Consider the following 19298-nt stretch of genomic DNA (forward strand, 5'->3'; position numbering starts at 1 on the left):
TTGAAATCGTTGACGAACCCAAAAAACCGTTTGATGCCATCGATACTGCACCGCCCTTCATCCGCGTGGATGAATAACTGCTGCAATGGACGCTCCGTACGCACTCGATCGGACATCCACTGGGCCCCATTGACCGGCCACGACGTGCGTGGATCTTGCAAAAACTCCACCCCGCCTTGGGCTGGTTGAAATCGTCCGCCATGCGGTCCCATGGGATCACGGGAATCTGGTCGGGTCGGCACATCAATACATGGTCGACCATTAATTGCCGCGCACTGGCGCTTAACCCATGGATGAACCCTCGGAATGCACCCATGGTGAACCGCATCGCTTTGTACGATAACTGATCATGGCCTTCCCAACTAATGTGCCCATCGGACGGGGTGTTATAATGGACCTTTAACCCATATCGGCGTAAATCTAACATCCATTCCATCGGGCTGGCGGTGCCGTGGACCATAAATGCATTGGTTATGATACGAATCCATTCGCGGAATGTCTTCGTTCCTTGCCGCGCCTGCTGCGTGAATGCCACTAATGGTGAACTGGATCTCGTGGGTAAATTTTCAAATGCGGGTGAACTGGACAATATCGGTGTGGACGATATATGTGGTGGTGGTGTCGATGGCGGACTGCTACTATACCCCTCATCACCAAATATATATCCGGGATCCTCCATTGGGCTGGGGCCCGTCCACTCCCCATTAAATTGGTTCTGGGTCCCCTGCAATAATTCGCGGGCATCTAGGTCTAATAAATATGCCTTATGTACGATCATAAATCGCGAAATCTTAATCACGCTGGATAAAATAGGCGGATAACTATGGGGGTCCTTCCATAGTCGTCCGCCGTCGTGGTCGCTCACGCCTAACACGGCTAACGCACATACTAACGCGCACTCGTATTCGCTGGACTGGATTTGTTGGTTTAATAATTCGATCACAAAATCCATACACCGTGCTTCGACGGGCTCTAACCGGTTAGCCTGGTCGTCGGGGTTCTCGCTCGGGATTAGGTCGGGACGGCCCGTGTGGGTACGACCCTCGGCGGCCCGCCATAATACGTCCTATACTATACGCTACTGGTGTTTAAACCGGTAAATAGGACTGTTCCACTTATAGGGGGTTTACGTGCGGGCGAAAAATATCAATATCCGCTAGTATGGCTCGACGTGACGATCTAACTCGGTGCTCTCGTGTATATATGCCTGTAATAGCTTAGCGGGAATGCTTTGTATATCGGTTCGTGCGGCTTCAATGCGTAATAAATGACCGGTTTGCTTCGTGATACTCTGGCTTTTACTTACGACGCTAAATATGGCGTCCTATATCACGCGTGCGGTGGCCTCGGGGCCCTTGGCGTCCTCGGCTGGCGTTTTAATGTATATTCGTAATTGCTTAGACGTCTGGCCGTGCAAATAACGTACCCATCCGGTTCGGTCTAACCACGGGTTTGCCTCGTCAATTGCACCGGCCTAGATGACCGCGGGCTGCTGCTGTTGCTAGGTAAATATCGCTTATATCTCATCCACAGCTTACGCGACGCGGCGGGCCTAGGGCGGTGGGGCTTCGGGCTCGTACGTGGCCCTAGGCTAGCGAATATAAATATAATGCGATCCAAATTTGCTACGGAAAAACCGCTAGCAAACGACTTATTGCATTGCTTGATCTCGCTTCTTCTATCCGGTGGCTACCTCGGACGGCCGTGGTTTCCGGCTTTATTAATATAGGGAAAACTGATGGTTGACCCGCTAATGCTTCCGAATACTCTCGGGGGACCGATATATATACGCGTAAAATAAACACTTAATACTATCAAAATGGACGGTTAAACCCGCGATGGGCTGTTCTACTTACGTGGGGAACGTACTAGGCTCGTTGTGTACTTCGTCCCACTCGTCAATAATAATTTCCTTTACCCGCTACGTAACACTTATAGGGATACAATAGTCACCCTAGCTTTTGCTTAAATGGCCGATAATATCTCGGGGAACCATGGCATAGCCATATTTCTTGCAAATAGCAACGTGGTATATTAGATTATATAAAAAATAATCATGGGCGTTAATTAGGTTATCCATATTGACGTTGGAAATATATAACCGTTACTCTATATCCGCGGTGGATGGACGAAATAATGTCTTGTGGGATAAACGTAAATAATGCTAAAATTGAAACTAAATATTGGGGAAATCCCCCTGAACACTACCCCTCTACTTATAATATGAAACCCTGCTTATTCGAATATGATGGATCGCGTGATTTAGTGGCTGGTAATATACTGGTGTGTGATGGTGTGTGATGGAAACCCTAAATGCCGTCCGGTCGCACCCTATCAAAATAATTAACTAATTTTTTGATCCCTATAATGACCCTTTAACAATGGCTGATGGGCTTTAAATTCTGCCAAAATACGTGGGGCGCGCTGGATTAAATTTCCCCGAGCTTCGATAGGGATCCGATCAAAAAAAGCCTACTGGTATCTGGATTGGCGTTTCTACTGGTATGTATAAATGGGCTCCCATAGTTAACGAAACCCTAGTCTACTAGGATGAACTGCATCCCACTTACCCCTATGGGATAGGGGAACTTTCGCCAAACTGCCGCTGTTGACCGCCTGCGATCGAATAAGTTCAACTTCTGGTCTGGCGAGACGACATAACATAACAACCTTTTCGACATCGCGCGCGCTATAGTCTAACCATACACTAACTAGATCTATAGTAACCCTAAACCCTATACACAATTGGGCTTTGAAGCCCCCTAAACTCCAGAAACTAATAATTTAGGCTTACTCTCAAACCCTAAGCGCTTCTCTCTTACGCTACTCACTTGCGCTACTCACTTGCGCTTCTCACTCGTACTCCTCACTCGCGCTTCTCACTTACACTTCTCACTTGCGCTACTCACTCACGCTACTCTTTCGCGCTACTCACTTGTACTACTCACTCGCGCTTCTCACTTGCTCTTCTCACTTGCTCTTCTCACTTACGCTTCTCACTTGCGTTTCTCACTTGCGCTTCTCTTTCGCGCTACTCACTTGTACTACTCACTCGCGCTTCTCACTTGCTCTTCTCACTTGCGCTTCTCACTCGTACTACTCACTCGCGCTTCTCACTTGCGCTACTCACTGTCGCTTCTAACTTGCAGTCGCAAATCCCTGACAACTATTCAATTCCCTAGCTCCTATTTATTAGAGTCTAATTACCGCAATCACATTATCGATAACGTCTTAATCGCTCGGAACACCGCCGGTCACGTTGCTATTTCTTCAGGGGGAGTCGCCCCCTATCTTAACCCGAAATATATGTCCTTTCCTCTATTCTTGGTTTACCCGCCGGCGGATTCGAACGAACTGTAAGCCCAATCAGACAGAAAACACCGGCCTTATTTCACAACAGAGTCAACCTAGTTCTCACCTAGCGGAACCATCATTCGGAGCCACGGGGAGACCTGCGGCGCTAGAAAGCCGATAGAAGACCTGCGTCAATCTCGACGCTTCCATACCTAAAAACCATGTTTCCTGTGCGAACCATTCGTAGACCTTTTCAGAGTCCTCTATGTCAATAGTGTCTCCTCCGTCGATCGACCTAATCGCAAGCTCGAATCGTGGGGTGTCAAAAATTCCAATACTAATGATCGTCGGCGCCATGACCCGGGGGGCATAACATGTACGATCCCTAGAGAGAAGTTTAGCACGATTAGAGTGTTTCTGGAACCTATCGCAGAACGACTTAGGGAGCCCATAGCCCCGATAGGACCTAGATCCATTTTTGATCCGCTGAAGGACCTGAGTGCTCTCCTAACGAACCAATTCAGCATTGACCCCCTCACAAGAGGGGAGCGCGTGCGTGCGCATAGAAGGAACAAGACCCTCCGCGCGACAGAGAGGACAGTCGCGGGCCCAATCCTCTAGTGCTCGGGTGAGGACTTCCTCGGGGGACCCGAAGCGAGCGATCAGATCAGGAGAGCCGTAAGTGTGAAGCCGAGGAGACTCGAGGGCCGTGGGTATACGTAAAGCCTTCCTACGGGGCTTCTTCGAGGGTCGTGTGGGAGCTTGCGTCGAGGCAGATGACGCTCGGCCAGCAGGCTGGTTGCACTCGATGCTGGGATTTCCAGGGGCCGAGGAGGACAAGGAATGAACAGAAGAATCCTTCGATGCACGTACGCGCTTGCGAGGATAAATCGGAGGGCTAGAAGGCGGAGGAGGTGCCTTGTCGTCAGTCCTGGGCATTTGCGCGGTAGGCCTCGAGGTATCGGTGCAGTTCCGGGCTGCCTGAGGCGGCTGGGCCAGTGCAGGCCTATGTGGCTGGCCGTGTGATCGTGATCGAGTGGTGCGATGTGGCCGAGCGGGGTGGTCCTGCTCCTACACCTCCGGGCTGGCCGGAGAAAGTTGACATGCTTCTGACAGACGCGATGGAGGAGCTAGCGTTTTTGCTGGCCCTCGATGCGACGAAGGGGGGCTAGAGGACCGGGGCGGGTGAGACACAGGAGCTGGCGGCCTCGCGGACGCGCTCGGCGATGCAACTTCGGCCGGTGTGGCACCCGTCTGCAATAGCCAGTTCGCCGGAGGCGAGGACAACCTTGGAGGCGGATCATGCGAGACACCCTTATCGGAGGGGGACACCAAAACCGCGAATCGCTGGGAGCCGGGTCCCCGAGAGATGAACTGCTGGCTCGGAATAGGCGCCCAGGGAGCAATAGCCGTCGATCGCTGAGATACGTGAGGAGGTTTCCATACGTGCTGAGTTCGGCAGTGTTCCTAGATGCGATGTAGACCTCGCCCGATCCAGCGGCAGGACAGTTCACTGCACTGGAATGTGTCTTGGTAGACCGTAAGGAAAGGCACGGCGGGGATGGGCTTGCGTGGGAGCACGAGATTCTGAGCAGATTGAATGCGCTGAGGGAATTCCTGGAAATATGAGAGGACTTCCCTCGGGAGGAACTGCGCCTTGTCCGGAGACTTATGATGGAGATGGAGATGACGATTAACCTGTGCATCAAACACTGCGCGCTGGCAGGGTCGACAGATCATTATATGAAATGGAACGTGATAGTGGAAATTTTGCCGGAGAGCCTCAAACTTAGGATTGACCGGGGGCTGCATAACGACTGGTTCCTCGGCCATGACCTCAAAAGTTCTGTTAGGGGTTGGGTGTTGATAGAGGAGTACCGTGGGAGAGTACCGCGAGAGAGTACCGCAAAAGGTGTCGTAAGCGGGCGGTCGGTTCTTCCGGCCCGAGAAGTGATGAAGCCCTAATAAGTAATATCTCCAAAGTCAAGCGAAGACTACGCTAGGGTCTCGCTTGAAATTTGCGTCGACTATGGCTATTATGGTGTTCCCCGCAGTTCAATCAATTCCTAGAAACAGCAATAGAGAGGAAGGAGGAAGTATGGTTATATATATATATATATATATCTATCGCCTAGCTGAGTGGATGGTTTACAACCAGGGCCCTACAGAATGTTGAGAGATACTCTGAAGCGCTCGGTGGGAGGAACCCTGCCGTCGAAGTGCCTCCTAAAAGCGTGCATGCTCCTTTTTCCAAGTCTCCTGGTCCATTCCCTTCATGGGTCCCTCTTGACACGGCCAGTGGCGGGAAATGATCAACTGGCTATCCCAAAAGACCCCGAGGACCCGTTCGGCCTCCCGAAGATGGGCCCGCATCCGCCGGAGACGCCGGACGAGACGCTCCCGGTGGGAGCGATAGTTATATGTATCGGAGTCCTCGTTATCGAGTTGGGGAGCGAGCCGTCCGAGACTCTCTCGGCCGGGCTGGGATCGCGCCCGCCACTGACTGCCGAGAATGGGATGGTCGAGACTGGCGATTTCTTGCTGAAGGGCGGCGATAGAAGCTTGGAGGTGATGGACAAGATACCGCTGGAGCCATTTCGGGTCCCTGTGGAGCTCGTCATCGCTGACCTCCTTCTGCCGTCGGAAAGAGCGTAGTTCGCGATATACAGGTGTGTTCGTGCGAAGATACTGAAGGAGCGCCGTGTCTCGCATCCCCTGGCGGGGAAGGGGGATCTCAGGGCGGGGAATCAAGGATGGCAACGGTTCCACGGCCGTAAGGACAGGCTCGAGATCGTCGGGAATCACAGGCAGCGTGATCTGGAGCGGGCACGTTTTTGGCCCGCATTCCCACCCAGTCACCGGAAGCGTATCCCAATCAGCCGGGGAGAACGATGGAGCGTGAGAGCCCTACCGCCGATAGAACGCCATGACGCCGGGGTGAATGCTTGACCAGGTCTGGAGCTTCTTGTCGCGGGTGCGAGACCAGAACGCCTCGCTGGTCGGGTACGGCAAGATCCAGTGAGTTCGGATCCACGTATCTTGGAGCCGCCGGCGCCAGGCCCGGGCTTGCCGCATGCCGTGCGTCTGCGCGATGATTCCGTAACACTGTCGGTAGAGGATCCGGTAAGGCTTGAACTCCCAGTGCTTCCGAGGCCAATCGCCCTGATTGCCATCTCTATCCCAGCCCCAGAGCCAGACAAATAGCGTGTCCAGGTGGGCCACTTTGATATAGGTCTTCTGCGCGAAGTGAAGGTCGTCTTCGAGAATCCCACCCTCAAAGACCGACCGAACCCCCGTTACGGTCAGCGGAACGTTGCCCGACTGGGCGGCGGCGATCTGTCGAGAGTTAAGGGGCTGGGTGGTCTTGCGATGGGTAAGGTGCCGGAAGACTTCCTGGCGGAAGGCTCGAAGACAAAGGTCGCACAGAAATTGAAGGAGCAACGCCGATCGATCGAGATCGAGATGATGCTCGCGGAGGTGTAGGGTGAGATCGTGGAAGAGAAGAAACTCCGCCTTGGCCTCCTTTACTTCCCGATACCGCCCGTAGTAGGCGGACTGGACACTAGGCGTATGAAAGACTATATAGCGGCGGCAACTGGGCCGAAATACCATCTGAGCCTAGTCGACCTTGTCCGCTAGCCAGGCATACCCGGACCCTTCGAGCCGGGCACCTATCCCTATCCCCTCCTGCACCCGTTCGATATCAGATCCCTCCGGGGGAGGCTGGGTGCGCCGGTCGATCCAGAGGCCAAGGCTCCGGCGAGGATGGTTTCCTTGCCCGCCATATACGTAACCAAGGCATTTCAGAAACATCATTATCACCTGGGTATGCTCCCAGTGCACAAAGGTGCGATCCCGGAGACTATAGGTTACCTCGAACCTGAGGCAGAGCTTATTAATATTCCAACGCCACTAGTCCTGGATTAACGGCGTCGGGTGAGCAAAGAACGGGTGGGGGCTCTGGGGTCCGGGGAGCGGAACAGAGTCCAGGCGACGCTGCTAGAGGATCGTATCCATCGCCACCAAGACGGCGCCGGTGACTCGATATTCCTCGCGGGTGCTATAGGAGCGAGACCGACAGCCCTGGAGGGCGGCATAGCAGCGCTGCTTGGTGTGGATGTACGCGCGAATCAGGGCCAGAGGGGAGTGACTGATAGCGCCACCAATATGCTGCTACGAGCGGAGCATACTAGGGTCGATCGCAAGAGTATCAAGCCGTGGATTTGCGAAAGGATAGACATTTCCCGCGGCGAAAACTTCCTTGGACGTGTTGTAAAGCTAGCCGTAGAGCAAGCCTCGTTTCCGGAGGGTGCTACGTCTGAAGGGCGCAATGGTGAGAGAGCCCTGACCCCCGGTGAGGGATTGGGGATAGAACTCCTGTTGCTAGCTAGCGCGTTCCGTAACGGTGGGTTCCGCGTCCGTTGGCTCTTCCCCGGGAGATGATTCATCTGGCGAGTCATCGTCGGCATTCCTGGCCGGCTCGGGCGAATCGAGACGGGGCTCCGATACGGCCCGGGCCGAAGACCTATCCGATAGAGATCCTGATGCCGCCGCGCTTTGGGCCAATTGGCGAGAGAAACTATCGAGGCAGCAACGCCGCTAGCTGAGGGTGAGAGTAGCGTCCGGGGCATCTCCTGGCGCGGCGGTATAACTACCTGGCATAACTTCCTTAGCGATATCATAAAAATCTTGCTGAAGATACGCGGGATTGATGGCCCGATTCCATTTCCCGAAGAAGAGGTCGCGGGCTTGGGCCTAGGTGCGGCCCCGGGTAGAGAGCTTGAGGTTCTTCGCAGTAAGCAAGATTGAGGCCCCGTGGAACTGAGTGAGCCCGGCCTCGGTGGAATAGGCCTGGATCGCATTCCAAAGCGCAGGGAGATATTCGGCGTGCAGGGGATAGTGGAGATCCTAAGTATATAAAACATCGGGTGCTCCCCGGGCCCGACCTTCGACTGCCGCAGCGGTACCCATTAACTGGATATGCTGGGCGCTCGATGGTATATACTGGACGGTCGCACCGGGGTAGACCTTTTCTAACGCGGGCATAAAGATCTGGTTCGTCTATGTTTCATATTCCTCGAGTGTGATCACCTAGTGGTCTTGGGTAGGCTCGTAAAGTCCAGGGAAGATAAGATACAATTTAACTTCGCGGAAATCGGCCAGTCGCCCAAAGGGGAGGTGGGGAACCTGGTGAACTGGCCGGTGGTGATTGCGATGCCGTCCACTGGAGGGGTTATACTAGCGAACCGGTATGTAATCTAGGTGGAGTGAGCTCCGAAGGTTGCTAATCGCGGCGCGGCCAGCTTTCTATGCGATACCCTCCCGAGCGACAGCCAAACTCGAGGCAAGCCCCCCAGTACTATTGACGTCGAGCCAGACCTCAAAGTTTTTGGTATCCCCTACATTATCGGACTCGAGATCGAGATTGATAGGCAGGGTGGGAGCAGGAGGCTCTCCCGCCGGTGTGAAAGGGGAATCGGAAAGGCCAGTAAATACTTTCCGCCGCTGCTCGATGGGAAAGAGGGTGTTCCAATCGACTCTATATTGAGCAATAGTTGGTTGGGAGAGGACATTAGGGCAGGTCCACCCACTGAGAGTGGATAGAGAGGCTTGGTCGGAGGTAGAGGGTGAGGGTGCTGCGCCAAAATGCTGCTGGCACTGGTGGGATTGTTCGAGCTGGTTGATAAGGCTTGTGGCGAGTGGTATAAGAGGTAAAGAAGTGGCACCAGCATTAAGCGAGATGGTAGGTGTTTGGTGGAAAGGCTCAAATAAGAATGCTGCGCCGGTAGAGTCAAGGTCTGGTGAGCTTAGATCCGGGCCAGGGCTCGAGGATACATTTTTAGCTGTAAGGCTAGATAGCCGATATATTGAGGGGTGTTCTATTATGTTTGTGTATTAGTCAAGCGGAATAATCTTTATGCCGGACAATAAACCACTGATGTCTCCTTGTTCGGGGTCAAAAGGGGGGGAAGGTTCGTCTCGACCGACTAGGTCGGCCGTCTGCTCAAATGGCGAAGTCAAAGGGTAAATATCCGTCTCGCGCGGGGGTGATAGAGCATCGAGAGCCTCGTGAACGGTATCCAAAATCGTTTCACGAGGAATATCGATTGATAGGACATCAGGAATGGCACGAGGGTCACAAAAGAGAAAAAAAGGATAAGTGTCGGCCAAAATGGATTCATCGGGCTGCTGGCCTCGGCGACGAGTTGCATGAGTCCGCCACCGGGTGTGGTCGTCTGGGAATCTCCGAGGACGCCCACGAGGGGCCATTGTTTGGCGTTCGGCTCGTGAGATCGAAGGGCAGGATAAATTAAAACTTACGTCTCTCTTCAGCTGAAAATAAACGTGATATAATAGATCGTGTGATAGCGGCTGTGGCTCTTTGTTATTATGGGTTGCGAGTGATTTAATAGGCCAATAGGCTTATCTGATCCACAAAATCCTTGGTTAGGCGCTTAAGATTTAGGGGTTAGCCGTTGCCCCTCCCCCAACCACGAGTTTATCGGAATAATCCACGGATTTTCCCCACAGCGCCGCCTTACTTACTACTACTAACATTCACCCCTAGGACTTGTCAGTTATCAAAAAAATAAAAATGTCTACGCCTAGTAGTGAAGCGAATAGTACCTAAGCGAACGCTAGATCGCTATTGACTGTCAACTCGAATCAGCTACCGACCACTACAAAGGTCCGGGGACCCTACCGGGTATGGAAGATTGACAAGGTCCGAGCCGAACGAGCCCGACGAACCATATAGGATTTCCAAGGTATATCCGAGAAGAGGCGAGTTACAACATGGAACGGTTATTAATATAACTATGTTGGTAGACGAAATACGTCGCGAGGCTTCGAAAACGACTGCTTCAAATACCCGATCGACGCTCGACTCGAGAAGATTCACGGAACTTCTGAGCTCAGACGATGATAGGAAACGTCACCCAGCCTCGCTACGGTCACAAGGAGAATCATCGCGACCGTAACGAACCTTAGGGTGGTTAACAACGCTTAAGAGTAAGGCGGTCCTACCCTCCGTAGAGCCAATCCATTTAGAGTCGGAGGAGAGCCCATAAGATAGTAGGATAATTAGACGAGACCAGCAAGGTACACTGGCGCCGACGGGGCCCGACCATGAAGATATCCAAGGGACACACCAACCATCGTCGGATCGCGGACGTGGTGCGAGAAGTGAACAGTCATGGCAACCAAGTTTTTCTGGCTCGGCCCTTCGTGCACTATCGTCAGTGGGTCGGACCGGCACTTCCTAGACGGACCGCGGTGGAGGACTTAACTAGGCTCTACTACGCGAGGTTTTTAGCCGAGAGCGAGAGGCATTACCATCAGAGCAGGCGACCGATCGTGTGAACCAATAGATACCACGTGCTATAAGTGTACGGGCTTCGTCGTTCACCGGTGTGTGGAGCGAGACGGCGACGAGAATTAGTTCTGCAGGACCGCCCGATCAGACTCGCGAAGGGCAGACGGGCTTTTTGGAACGAACGTTCCGAGTGCTATATGCGGAGACACAAGAAAACTAGCCAGATGCTACGATAGATAATGACACAGATACTAGTGAGGTCCAGGGAATTAACGTGAATGATATATTGGCGAGTCGACGCCTAGGGCGTCGGCCGCAACTACTCTCGCGAACGATACTACGGCAACCCGACCCTTCCTACTAGGCGAAGAGATAGGAAAGAGAGCTTAAGGTGCTTAACCACATAAGAAGAGCCCTACCCCCGAGAGGGCAGGCTGAAGCACCTATTATGGAACGCGGACGCCGCCATCATCAAAAATAGAGGAAAAAGGAGGTCAAGCGACTCTTGAAACTATGGTTCCAGTACGGAAACGCCTGGTCCCAGATCAAGGCGATAGATAATAGGTCGCCACTGCCGCAGTTGAGCGATCGGTCTCAGGTGGATCTTAAGGACAAACTACGGACTATTAAGGCCTGGATGTTACGGTAAGACTTTCGAGCGAACATAGAAAAGGGAACTGAGGGCTAATCATCTTCACGGTCAGGCATAACATTCCAGTACCAAGAGAGTTTGGGCAGATCGGACTGAGTCCGACCCAGCTACAGCGGATTGCGAATGTATTGGGAGACATTTAAGAGGGCTGGCTTGGCTGAGAGGGGGAAAATCTTTGATAAGGGTAAAAAAAGTGGGTTAGAATACTTTATTTAGTTAGGGTCTAGCTACGCCTTACAGAAATCTTATAGTTCTTCCGACATAGGCGGCACAAAAGAGGTTTTGTCATCTGGAATTAGTGCACAGCCAGGACATGGCGTAACCACTCCTTAATAAGGCTTTTCTACGTTGATGAACGAAACCTCAAATCTCTTATATAATTAGGGGTTAGGTGCTTTCTACGGTTTTATTGCGACGAGTGAGACCGATCATATTTGACCAGAGCGCGTAGAGGAAATCCCTTATCATCCCAGGCTAGAAACACAGCGCGTTTCTTACCCGGGCATCAGGATGGCGGACGACAGGCACTACAAGCCCCGGAAGCATATCAATTGCGTGGACCTACTAGCGGAATTGAAGGAATTGTCTCCTTCGCGCCGCCAATCCTTCCGATCAATCTCCCTGAGTGATTATTTCACCGATAATCATGGCAACCATAATACGTCTTTCTGGTGCCTCGCTGCCTTTTTAATCGACTAGGAAGAGATAGAGGAATTCACTATTAAGATGCCTGATGACATGAATGCGTCAGAGAACTGCGATTATGATTATTATTTTTGGTGGGGGCGGCTACTCCCGCGGCTCTTATTGGGAGCCTTTGCTTAAGGCCGCTGGCGCGAAGTGCGTCTCGTTTATCCAAGAAACTATAGCGGCTTTCCTTTTCCTTTCCTCTTCCATAACATCGAGTATTATGTGGAGGAATGGATTCTCCCAAAATAACCACGCCTGTAGTGCGAGGAGTCACGCTATCTCCTATTAGACCAAGTGGTGGACATCTACGACTCTAGGCCGCAGCTACCAAAGCCCACGAAAGCTGAGGTAAACGAGAGATACGGGCGGGAATGGAATAGGCGCGGGATTGATTGCCGACTGGAGGACCCTCGTCCGGGGGAGCAGGGCACGGTGATTACCATTCGGTGGAAAGAGGGCGGGATGTAGGAGAAACGCCGACAGATGGCCCTCGAAGGGACTAAGCGTGGGGCCTCTAACGACGCGATGATTGATAGCGATAGGTTTCCGTGGCAAGCCTTGGGGCGGTTCCCTTCCTTTCTCTAATCACTACCGAAGTGGCGAGTAGTGCTCTGCACAAAGCACGGGGACTGCTTCATAACTAATAAGCTGCAGTAACACCTGATCTATTTCTATGGAGTAAGTGATGAGGAGGCGAAAGATGTCCTCTTTTCTTAGGAATGTCACGAAATTGTAAGAAGCTGGAAAGACGTTATCCAGCCCACTAGTGCGATGGGTTTGGCTGAGCTTCGATATCTGCCACTAATACAAGGCTATGGCTGTAGCGCCCTAGGTTGTCAATATCGTGGATTGACTCTCGAAAGCTATACTGCCCATATGTAACGAACCGGCTTTTCATATTGGAATCCGAAGCGCGTGTTTATACAAACCTTGACTGCAGTGCCGGGCGAGATCCATTATTTTGACGTATATCCGTAGGGCGATTGGCTTTTTGAAAGAAACGCAGAGGGTGTAATGGAATGTATTTTAGGGGCTTAGTGGGTAGACAAAATTTCAATTGGATTGACCCCATCAGTGTATTAGTAACCAGTTTCGTGAATATATATATTCGTCGAGAATTGAAGAACGTCCTGCGCTTCTAGGTTTAACTAAAACATATTTTTCGAACTCGAGGGGCGCAAAATGGGTACCCAAAGGGCAGAGGCTAAGGCCCACTGTGTAGATACTAAGTCGTCACGTCGTCACGGGTTACTATAGAAGCTTTGACTGGATGGCTATTAGGGGTTTACGATCCAAACCCCTAATAGAGAATTGGGTTTAGCGTAGGTCACGAAAATAACCTATTCGGGGTTAGCGTAGGTCACGAAAATAACCTATCCGGGAAGGCGGTCCCCCCGCATGGCCGGACCCGCTCCCATCGTTTCTCGGCAGAATCAACAGAATTCGCCAATTTTGCAGACGAATATTTCAACAACCAAGGCAGTTAGAGATAATCAGATTACATAAATATATTTCTTGGCCCTTGAAGAATACGGGGAGGTAGAAGAAAAAAGCCAATCCCTTACCTATTGCGTTGGCTCAAGGTCACGATTGTATGTATAGAAAATTTCTAATCCCTGTAACTACCTCTTCTTTTGATTGTACGATCTTTAAATTGAAACCGGGTATAGAGCGATCGCGAGTTTAGAACTTTTGAAGTTTTGATGATTGTCCGACCGATATTTTCAACTAGGATGCACTCGAGAAGTCCAACTGGTATGCACTCACTAGCGCCGTTTTTCGCCCATAGTAAAGCCAAAACCCTAACTGGTATGCAATGCATCCCACCACCCCCCATGGGATAGGGTAACCTGACCGTTCGTATCCCCATACAAGGCCGTGTTATCACAACTGGGAATGCGTCGGACCGGGAAAATACTTGGTCGGCTATACTGAATATTATATAAATCTTAGATATTACCCCTAAATATTGAGCTGAATTATCTTATAAGTGGTCATATAAACCCTAAGCTTACCTAAGCACTAGTAGTAGGGATAGCACTCGGTCGCACCCTATCAAAAAACCTATCGAATTTTTAAATCCCTGTAACTACCCTTTAATTTGGCCGAATTACCTTGAAACTCTCTCTGCGTATAATTTACGTACGCGTTTAGAATTAGTATACGTTTAAGCTCGATCCGCCTATGGGATATATGCCCATCCTGGGGGGTGAAAATATGCCCATCCTACCCCTGACCCACTTTTTTTCCCCATAGTTAAGGAAACCCTAATGTGCCCATCGTGGTAGGATGGGCACACCCCCATGGGATAGGGGCCAAAGTGGGTCTCTGAGATAGTAAACGTGTGTGTTCGAAGGGTAATCTGTTTTCGAAATCCACTGTAGCATATATATCGCTTTCTGAGTTGGTTTACCTAACTAGACCAAAAACGAAATCCAAGTAAAGTTTATAGTCGACTTTTGTGCGAGGGGTCAGGGTAAATGATAAACGCACACACACACACACACTGTATAGATATGGATAGGGTTTTCTTCAAATATAATTGCAAAAGTTCCATCTGTCTATACAATACACAACAACGAAATCCTACAGCGATTGCCACTCATCAATTATGATGGACAGGTTATATCTGAAGCTGGATGCTTTTTTGGCTCCGCAGAAAGACGAAGATGACCGGTCCAAGAGCCACCATGACGAAACTTGCAGCAACCTGTTGTTGCTCCGCCCTTATGCAACTTATTGGCACATCGCCTTAGAGCCGCGTAGATGGCCGATTCCAGGGCAGTAGTTTGGCAGTTGGTGCCCGTTGTGGTTGCACGATATGCATAGCCCTCGATTCTTTCTCCATCGGTATAATCGCCATAGGTCAACGAGCACACATCAGCATTGGACCGTTGCTTGATAACTTCAGCAACGTATTCGTAGATTTCCAGACCAGCATATGCTGCCAGGATGACCGAGGTACCAGCGACCACAACAGATGTGTAAACCTCAACAGTATCTCGTTTATCCAAATAATTATGCTCATAAAGGTGCGCATAATCGGAATTCACGCTGTGGAAGTATGTTGTAAGACTTCCCATTCCGTTGTCCCATGTCTCAACAGTTGGCACGTATATTACATGGCTTCCGTTGTAGCTCGCAATACTTGGGCTAATAACGCCAAGTGCGAGCACAGCAGCGCTAAAACTGCCAACCTTGACCATTGCCCCTGTGTGAACCGTAGGATGACGGCACACGTGTCTAGGAGCAACGCACAATAGATAACGAGGTGACTTATTTTGGCTTGTGTGGTGTATCTCTGGCTTTGGAAGCGTAGAGATACTGCTGATTGGTAATATCGGAGTAGATGTAGGGGGGAAAGCCCAGTGGCTTTGTTCGAAAAAGTTGAACGGAAGTTGCTAGAAGAGTGACAGATAGCAAGGTTTTCGATCTTTATAAAATGCCAGATTTCTCACGTTCTGAAAGCACGAAGACAGCCATAACAGTCTTAGCGTATATTTGGTCAAGAACTCTCCGAAATACAAAGACACAATAACTGACTGGGGGCTTGGGATCATATAGATCCACTCCGTGGGTGAAATTTTACTTTTAGCGCATTTTGAGGGTGGGGTCGTGGCCAGCCTATCTATACCAAGGCAGATGTGGATCTGGATGATGTGGAAGCATACGCGTTGAATCCACTTCTACAATATCAATGCGCTAAGTTCAATAGTGCGCGACCCGGTTCGTACTGTAGCTTTTGAAAGCGTGATTTACTCTAGCCTTTCGGCCATTATCCGCAAAACAAGCTACGTTGATCTAGCTGAAGACAGTGGTTTTGATTGAGCTTTTCGACAAGTACAACAAAGATACATAGGTTAAATCTGTATAGAATGCCTCACTCTAATGAATAGTGACATTGGTTCTAGCTTGTGGGTACGAGGCACTCCGCCTAGGGTACACCCGAAGTGTTCGTGATACCGAGTATCACCATGACGGCTCGAATGCCCTGCGTGAGCAATCGATTTGAGGCGAGGAAAAGGCATTGAATGTACAAACATGGAGCTCAAGCCCAGGAAGCCACGCCGTGCTATAGACTCATGGTCTGTCATAGCTTTAGGGCTCGATGTGGACAACCATGATAATAGTGATAATAAGTCGCTCGTTTGACCGAGCTTCGGAATCATGCCAAATCGTCAATACTAGTTCCATGCAGTAAAGCAAAGCGTCTTCCATTGTTAGATCGATTAAGGTTTACTTGAGGATCAGATCAAACTCTCAATAAATTAACAACTAATTACAGCGGAAGTCTCCGCGGCCCTCAAAAGGTGCTCTGGCTAAACAATAATGACACATCACACCAGACGCGTGCGTCATGCAATGCAATACGCTGCGTTAGTACACTGTGGCTCCCATATAGGCCAATGAGATTTCGATGCACCGATCGTAAATCAAATAGTACGCGATAACGGAGACATTCGGAAATTATCTCATATTTGATAAAAAGGCCGTCTATGTACTCCTCATGCATTTTGGCTTAGATACGGACATGACAATATCTCTGCATACGCCAATTACGTGGTCCTCCGGATTTGAGCTCGGATACAAGAATGATTTCTTTTATCCCGGCAAGCGCGAAAACACAGTGGTGTTGCATATGCTCAGAGCACCCTTCCGACCGCCTCCTGTACCGCCTACTACATTCAGCTTTCTGTTTACGTGTATCCTGATTCTTGTCACCTTACAGAAATTGATTAATCAGTAACATATGTCAAAGATGAGGAATTGAGGTACTGACTAGTACTGAACATGTCCAATAGAATCAGTTGATTGATTGAACGAAGGTCTCTAGATCGGTTAAGCAATCTCTGTGACCTATTGTCCGTGCTCTAGTGTGTTACGACACCGTACCCGTATTTAGTCATAATACCATACCAATACCCAGGGAAATTGAGCGAACTATCCTAAAAGGTCCTAGCGATATTGACCGCTTCCTAGGTTTGACATCCTATTTAAATTACCCCTTTTAGAATCTTTCCTTATATTTCAACTATTCAGTGGTTCCCAATAATTTTTGCGAAGTTTCTGCGGGCAGAGAACCATCGCAGAATAACTTAAAAGCAAGTCCAAATTGAACAGTGTCTCAAACACATGCGGCGGCACTGTAGGCCGGATGGCTTACGGCAATTCTCCGAAAAATGAAGCTAGATAAGTCGAGTGGATATCGCCCTTGGCGAACGAGTCCATCGTTTCGTAGTGTGAAACTTGATGAAAGGGGCCGGTAAATACCAAAGTATTATCGGTGAGATTCTGGAGGTGGAAAGGTGTGTATTGCTAAGTAAGTGTACGAAAGGATAGAAATATGCCTTAAGGGCGGTGCCGTATGGCAGAAAAAGTAGGGTAACGTGACCGTTCGTATCCCCATACAAGGCCGTGTTATCACATCGGATATCAAGTGGGTTCAGTCATATACTAGTCTTTTTTGAGAAAGGAATGCCAGGCTATCAGAGCGCACCTGTGCACAAGGCGCAGATTCAACAAGTAATGCTACATATATTCTTTTTATTGGAAATCCGGTTGCGGAACAAAACAAAAAAAATGAATTCCACGCACGAAGACCGTTGACTCCATTTTAGCAAGTCTGACGGTTTGATTTGGGGGCTATAGTCAGGGCGTACAAGGATATAGAAGCGATCAGGAACCAGCTCTGAAGATTAGGTGACTACGAATTTATAAATATATTTGTCCCGAAAAAATGTAAAAGTGGGTCAGATCTAGGTGAGCTATTGAATTTTTCTCCACTTGGAGAAGGAGAAAGAGGCTGCAGGCCCGGCGTAGAACTCGAAGAGAATCGCTTGACCAGAAATGAATTAAGGGAGAAAAGTTTTCAATATATCTGACCTTTTTACTTGATGGAAAGGAGGCACTCGTCTCTCGTCTATAAGAACCGGTACCTCACCGCGTGATACAGCTCATACTGTCTCATTATTTCTAGCATTGTTCCGTGCTCGATACTTTGAATACAGAATGTTTATAAGATTTCAAGACTTTCTGACTGCCGTCATTGGCATCGCTGGCGTCACCTCCGCCCACCAAAACATAACATTTGCCAAAAACTTTGCCCACGAAGAGCTCAATCAGAATTCTCCATTCTATGATCTTTCTGAATTTGGCTACTACGGCGGCCAGCTTCCAAAGGTCTACTATCTGAACCAGACGAGCCAAGAATCCGGATATCTTCCCGAGGAAAGCTATAACGAGTTCCGCAACATCATTTCTGGCAGCAACAACGCCACAACCGAGTTTATCACTCAACAGAAAGAGAATCTGATGTCTTCAAAGCGGTCCACCGCCAACACTATCAGCTTGACCTTGAAGAACAAAGCCGGCAATGGAAACTCTTACTCTATCGTGGCCAATCCTAAGACATGCCACACCGGTTCCTACGCTCCCTGGCACTATGTGATTATTCGCTACATTGAGGATGCGTACATTACGTTCTGGAAGAGCACTGCGTGCAATGGTCACAAGGGAAGCTTCAACCCTGTTTGCGATTACTACGATGACCCTGCGGAGGTTTGCGTCTTCAATTTCAGTCCTCAATCCTTTCGTACCTATTCTGGATGCCACCACAGCTATGGTTGGGGGAAAGGTTGCTCTGCTCACGCTCTCTGAGCGGTAGCAAGGTTTTACTTGAACAACTATTCGGGGAATTCTGTGCTTTTAGCTTGTTAAGACCAACATTTGCTAAAGCTGGGACTAGTTGCAGCTGGAAGGGTACCGCCACAGGCTTTGACCACCGTGATACTCAACAGTTCATTTGTTGTGTATGAAATATATTGTGCAACTACCGCTACCGCGACTGTAGATTGCTACAATACGTATATCTTGATTCAGTTTATGAGATATCAAAATCTGAAGCAACTAGAATCTCAAATCAAGTGTTGGTTGATGTATGTAAGGAAGTTAAAAATGTGTATATTAGCACATGGAGATGGCTAGCGAAATTCAGGTTTCTTGGCACTTATCTCAAAGTCTGCGGTGTTCGACAGCACGAACTGCCAGAATAACAACCGCCATTCCAATGAGGCTTTAGTGCATAAAATTTGCAGACCTCGAATCGATTTCGTACGAGTTATGGTTTTCGATTCGATTCGCGGTTTGCGGAGCGGTACCTAGGTCAATAAGCCTTGTCCAGGACAAGTACATCTTTGATCAATTAAGTTAGTTAAGTAGCAAGATACAGGGTAACTATGACACTCTGCGCCATGAGCCAAATTTGAGATATTCAAGCGTGTTATGACCATCCACTATTGGTCAATAAGCCATGGCAAGCCGCTAGTATTCTCCACGTGCAGGTTCATG

General features: G+C 49.8%; 6 protein-coding genes across 6 annotated transcripts; 3 read left to right on the forward strand and 3 right to left on the reverse strand.

The window, feature by feature from the left end:
* Nucleotides 1-3631: 3631 nt before the first annotated feature.
* N7443_007106 (Mitochondrial import inner membrane translocase subunit tim23) lies at nucleotides 3632-5127 on the reverse strand (the record flags this gene model as incomplete). Its single annotated transcript, XM_056887162.1, has 4 exons — nucleotides 3632-3679; nucleotides 3811-4300; nucleotides 4370-4761; nucleotides 4834-5127. The coding sequence occupies 4 exons, from the start codon at nucleotides 5125-5127 to the stop codon at nucleotides 3632-3634; spliced, it is 1224 nt and encodes a 407-aa protein (XP_056738853.1).
* Nucleotides 5128-5463: 336 nt separating this feature from the next.
* Nucleotides 5464-5949, forward strand: N7443_007107 (uncharacterized protein; the record flags this gene model as incomplete). Its single annotated transcript, XM_056887163.1, has 1 exon — nucleotides 5464-5949. One exon carries the CDS (start codon nucleotides 5464-5466, stop codon nucleotides 5947-5949), a length of 486 nt encoding a protein of 161 aa, XP_056738854.1.
* A 236-nt stretch (nucleotides 5950-6185) lies between these two features.
* On the forward strand, nucleotides 6186-7897 carry N7443_007108 (uncharacterized protein; the record flags this gene model as incomplete). The annotated part of the gene is made up of 5 exons (XM_056887164.1): nucleotides 6186-6192; nucleotides 6248-6417; nucleotides 6508-6773; nucleotides 7236-7627; nucleotides 7686-7897. The coding sequence occupies 5 exons, from the start codon at nucleotides 6186-6188 to the stop codon at nucleotides 7895-7897; spliced, it is 1047 nt and encodes a 348-aa protein (XP_056738855.1).
* A 704-nt stretch (nucleotides 7898-8601) lies between these two features.
* Nucleotides 8602-9564, reverse strand: N7443_007109 (uncharacterized protein; the record flags this gene model as incomplete). The annotated part of the gene is made up of 2 exons (XM_056887165.1): nucleotides 8602-9173; nucleotides 9228-9564. 2 exons carry the CDS (start codon nucleotides 9562-9564, stop codon nucleotides 8602-8604), a joined length of 909 nt encoding a protein of 302 aa, XP_056738856.1.
* Nucleotides 9565-14560: 4996 nt separating this feature from the next.
* Nucleotides 14561-15157, reverse strand: N7443_007110 (uncharacterized protein; the record flags this gene model as incomplete). The annotated part of the gene is made up of 1 exon (XM_056887166.1): nucleotides 14561-15157. The coding sequence occupies one exon, from the start codon at nucleotides 15155-15157 to the stop codon at nucleotides 14561-14563; it is 597 nt and encodes a 198-aa protein (XP_056738857.1).
* A 2803-nt stretch (nucleotides 15158-17960) lies between these two features.
* Nucleotides 17961-18608, forward strand: N7443_007111 (uncharacterized protein; the record flags this gene model as incomplete). Its single annotated transcript, XM_056887167.1, has 1 exon — nucleotides 17961-18608. The coding sequence occupies one exon, from the start codon at nucleotides 17961-17963 to the stop codon at nucleotides 18606-18608; it is 648 nt and encodes a 215-aa protein (XP_056738858.1).
* Between the last annotated feature and the right edge of the window lie 690 nt (nucleotides 18609-19298).

The sequence above is a fragment of the Penicillium atrosanguineum genome, assembly GCF_028827265.1.
Source record: "Penicillium atrosanguineum strain IBT 20685 chromosome Unknown utg000006l_segment0_segment0, whole genome shotgun sequence".
Classification (NCBI taxonomy): Eukaryota; Fungi; Ascomycota; class Eurotiomycetes; order Eurotiales; family Aspergillaceae; genus Penicillium; species Penicillium atrosanguineum.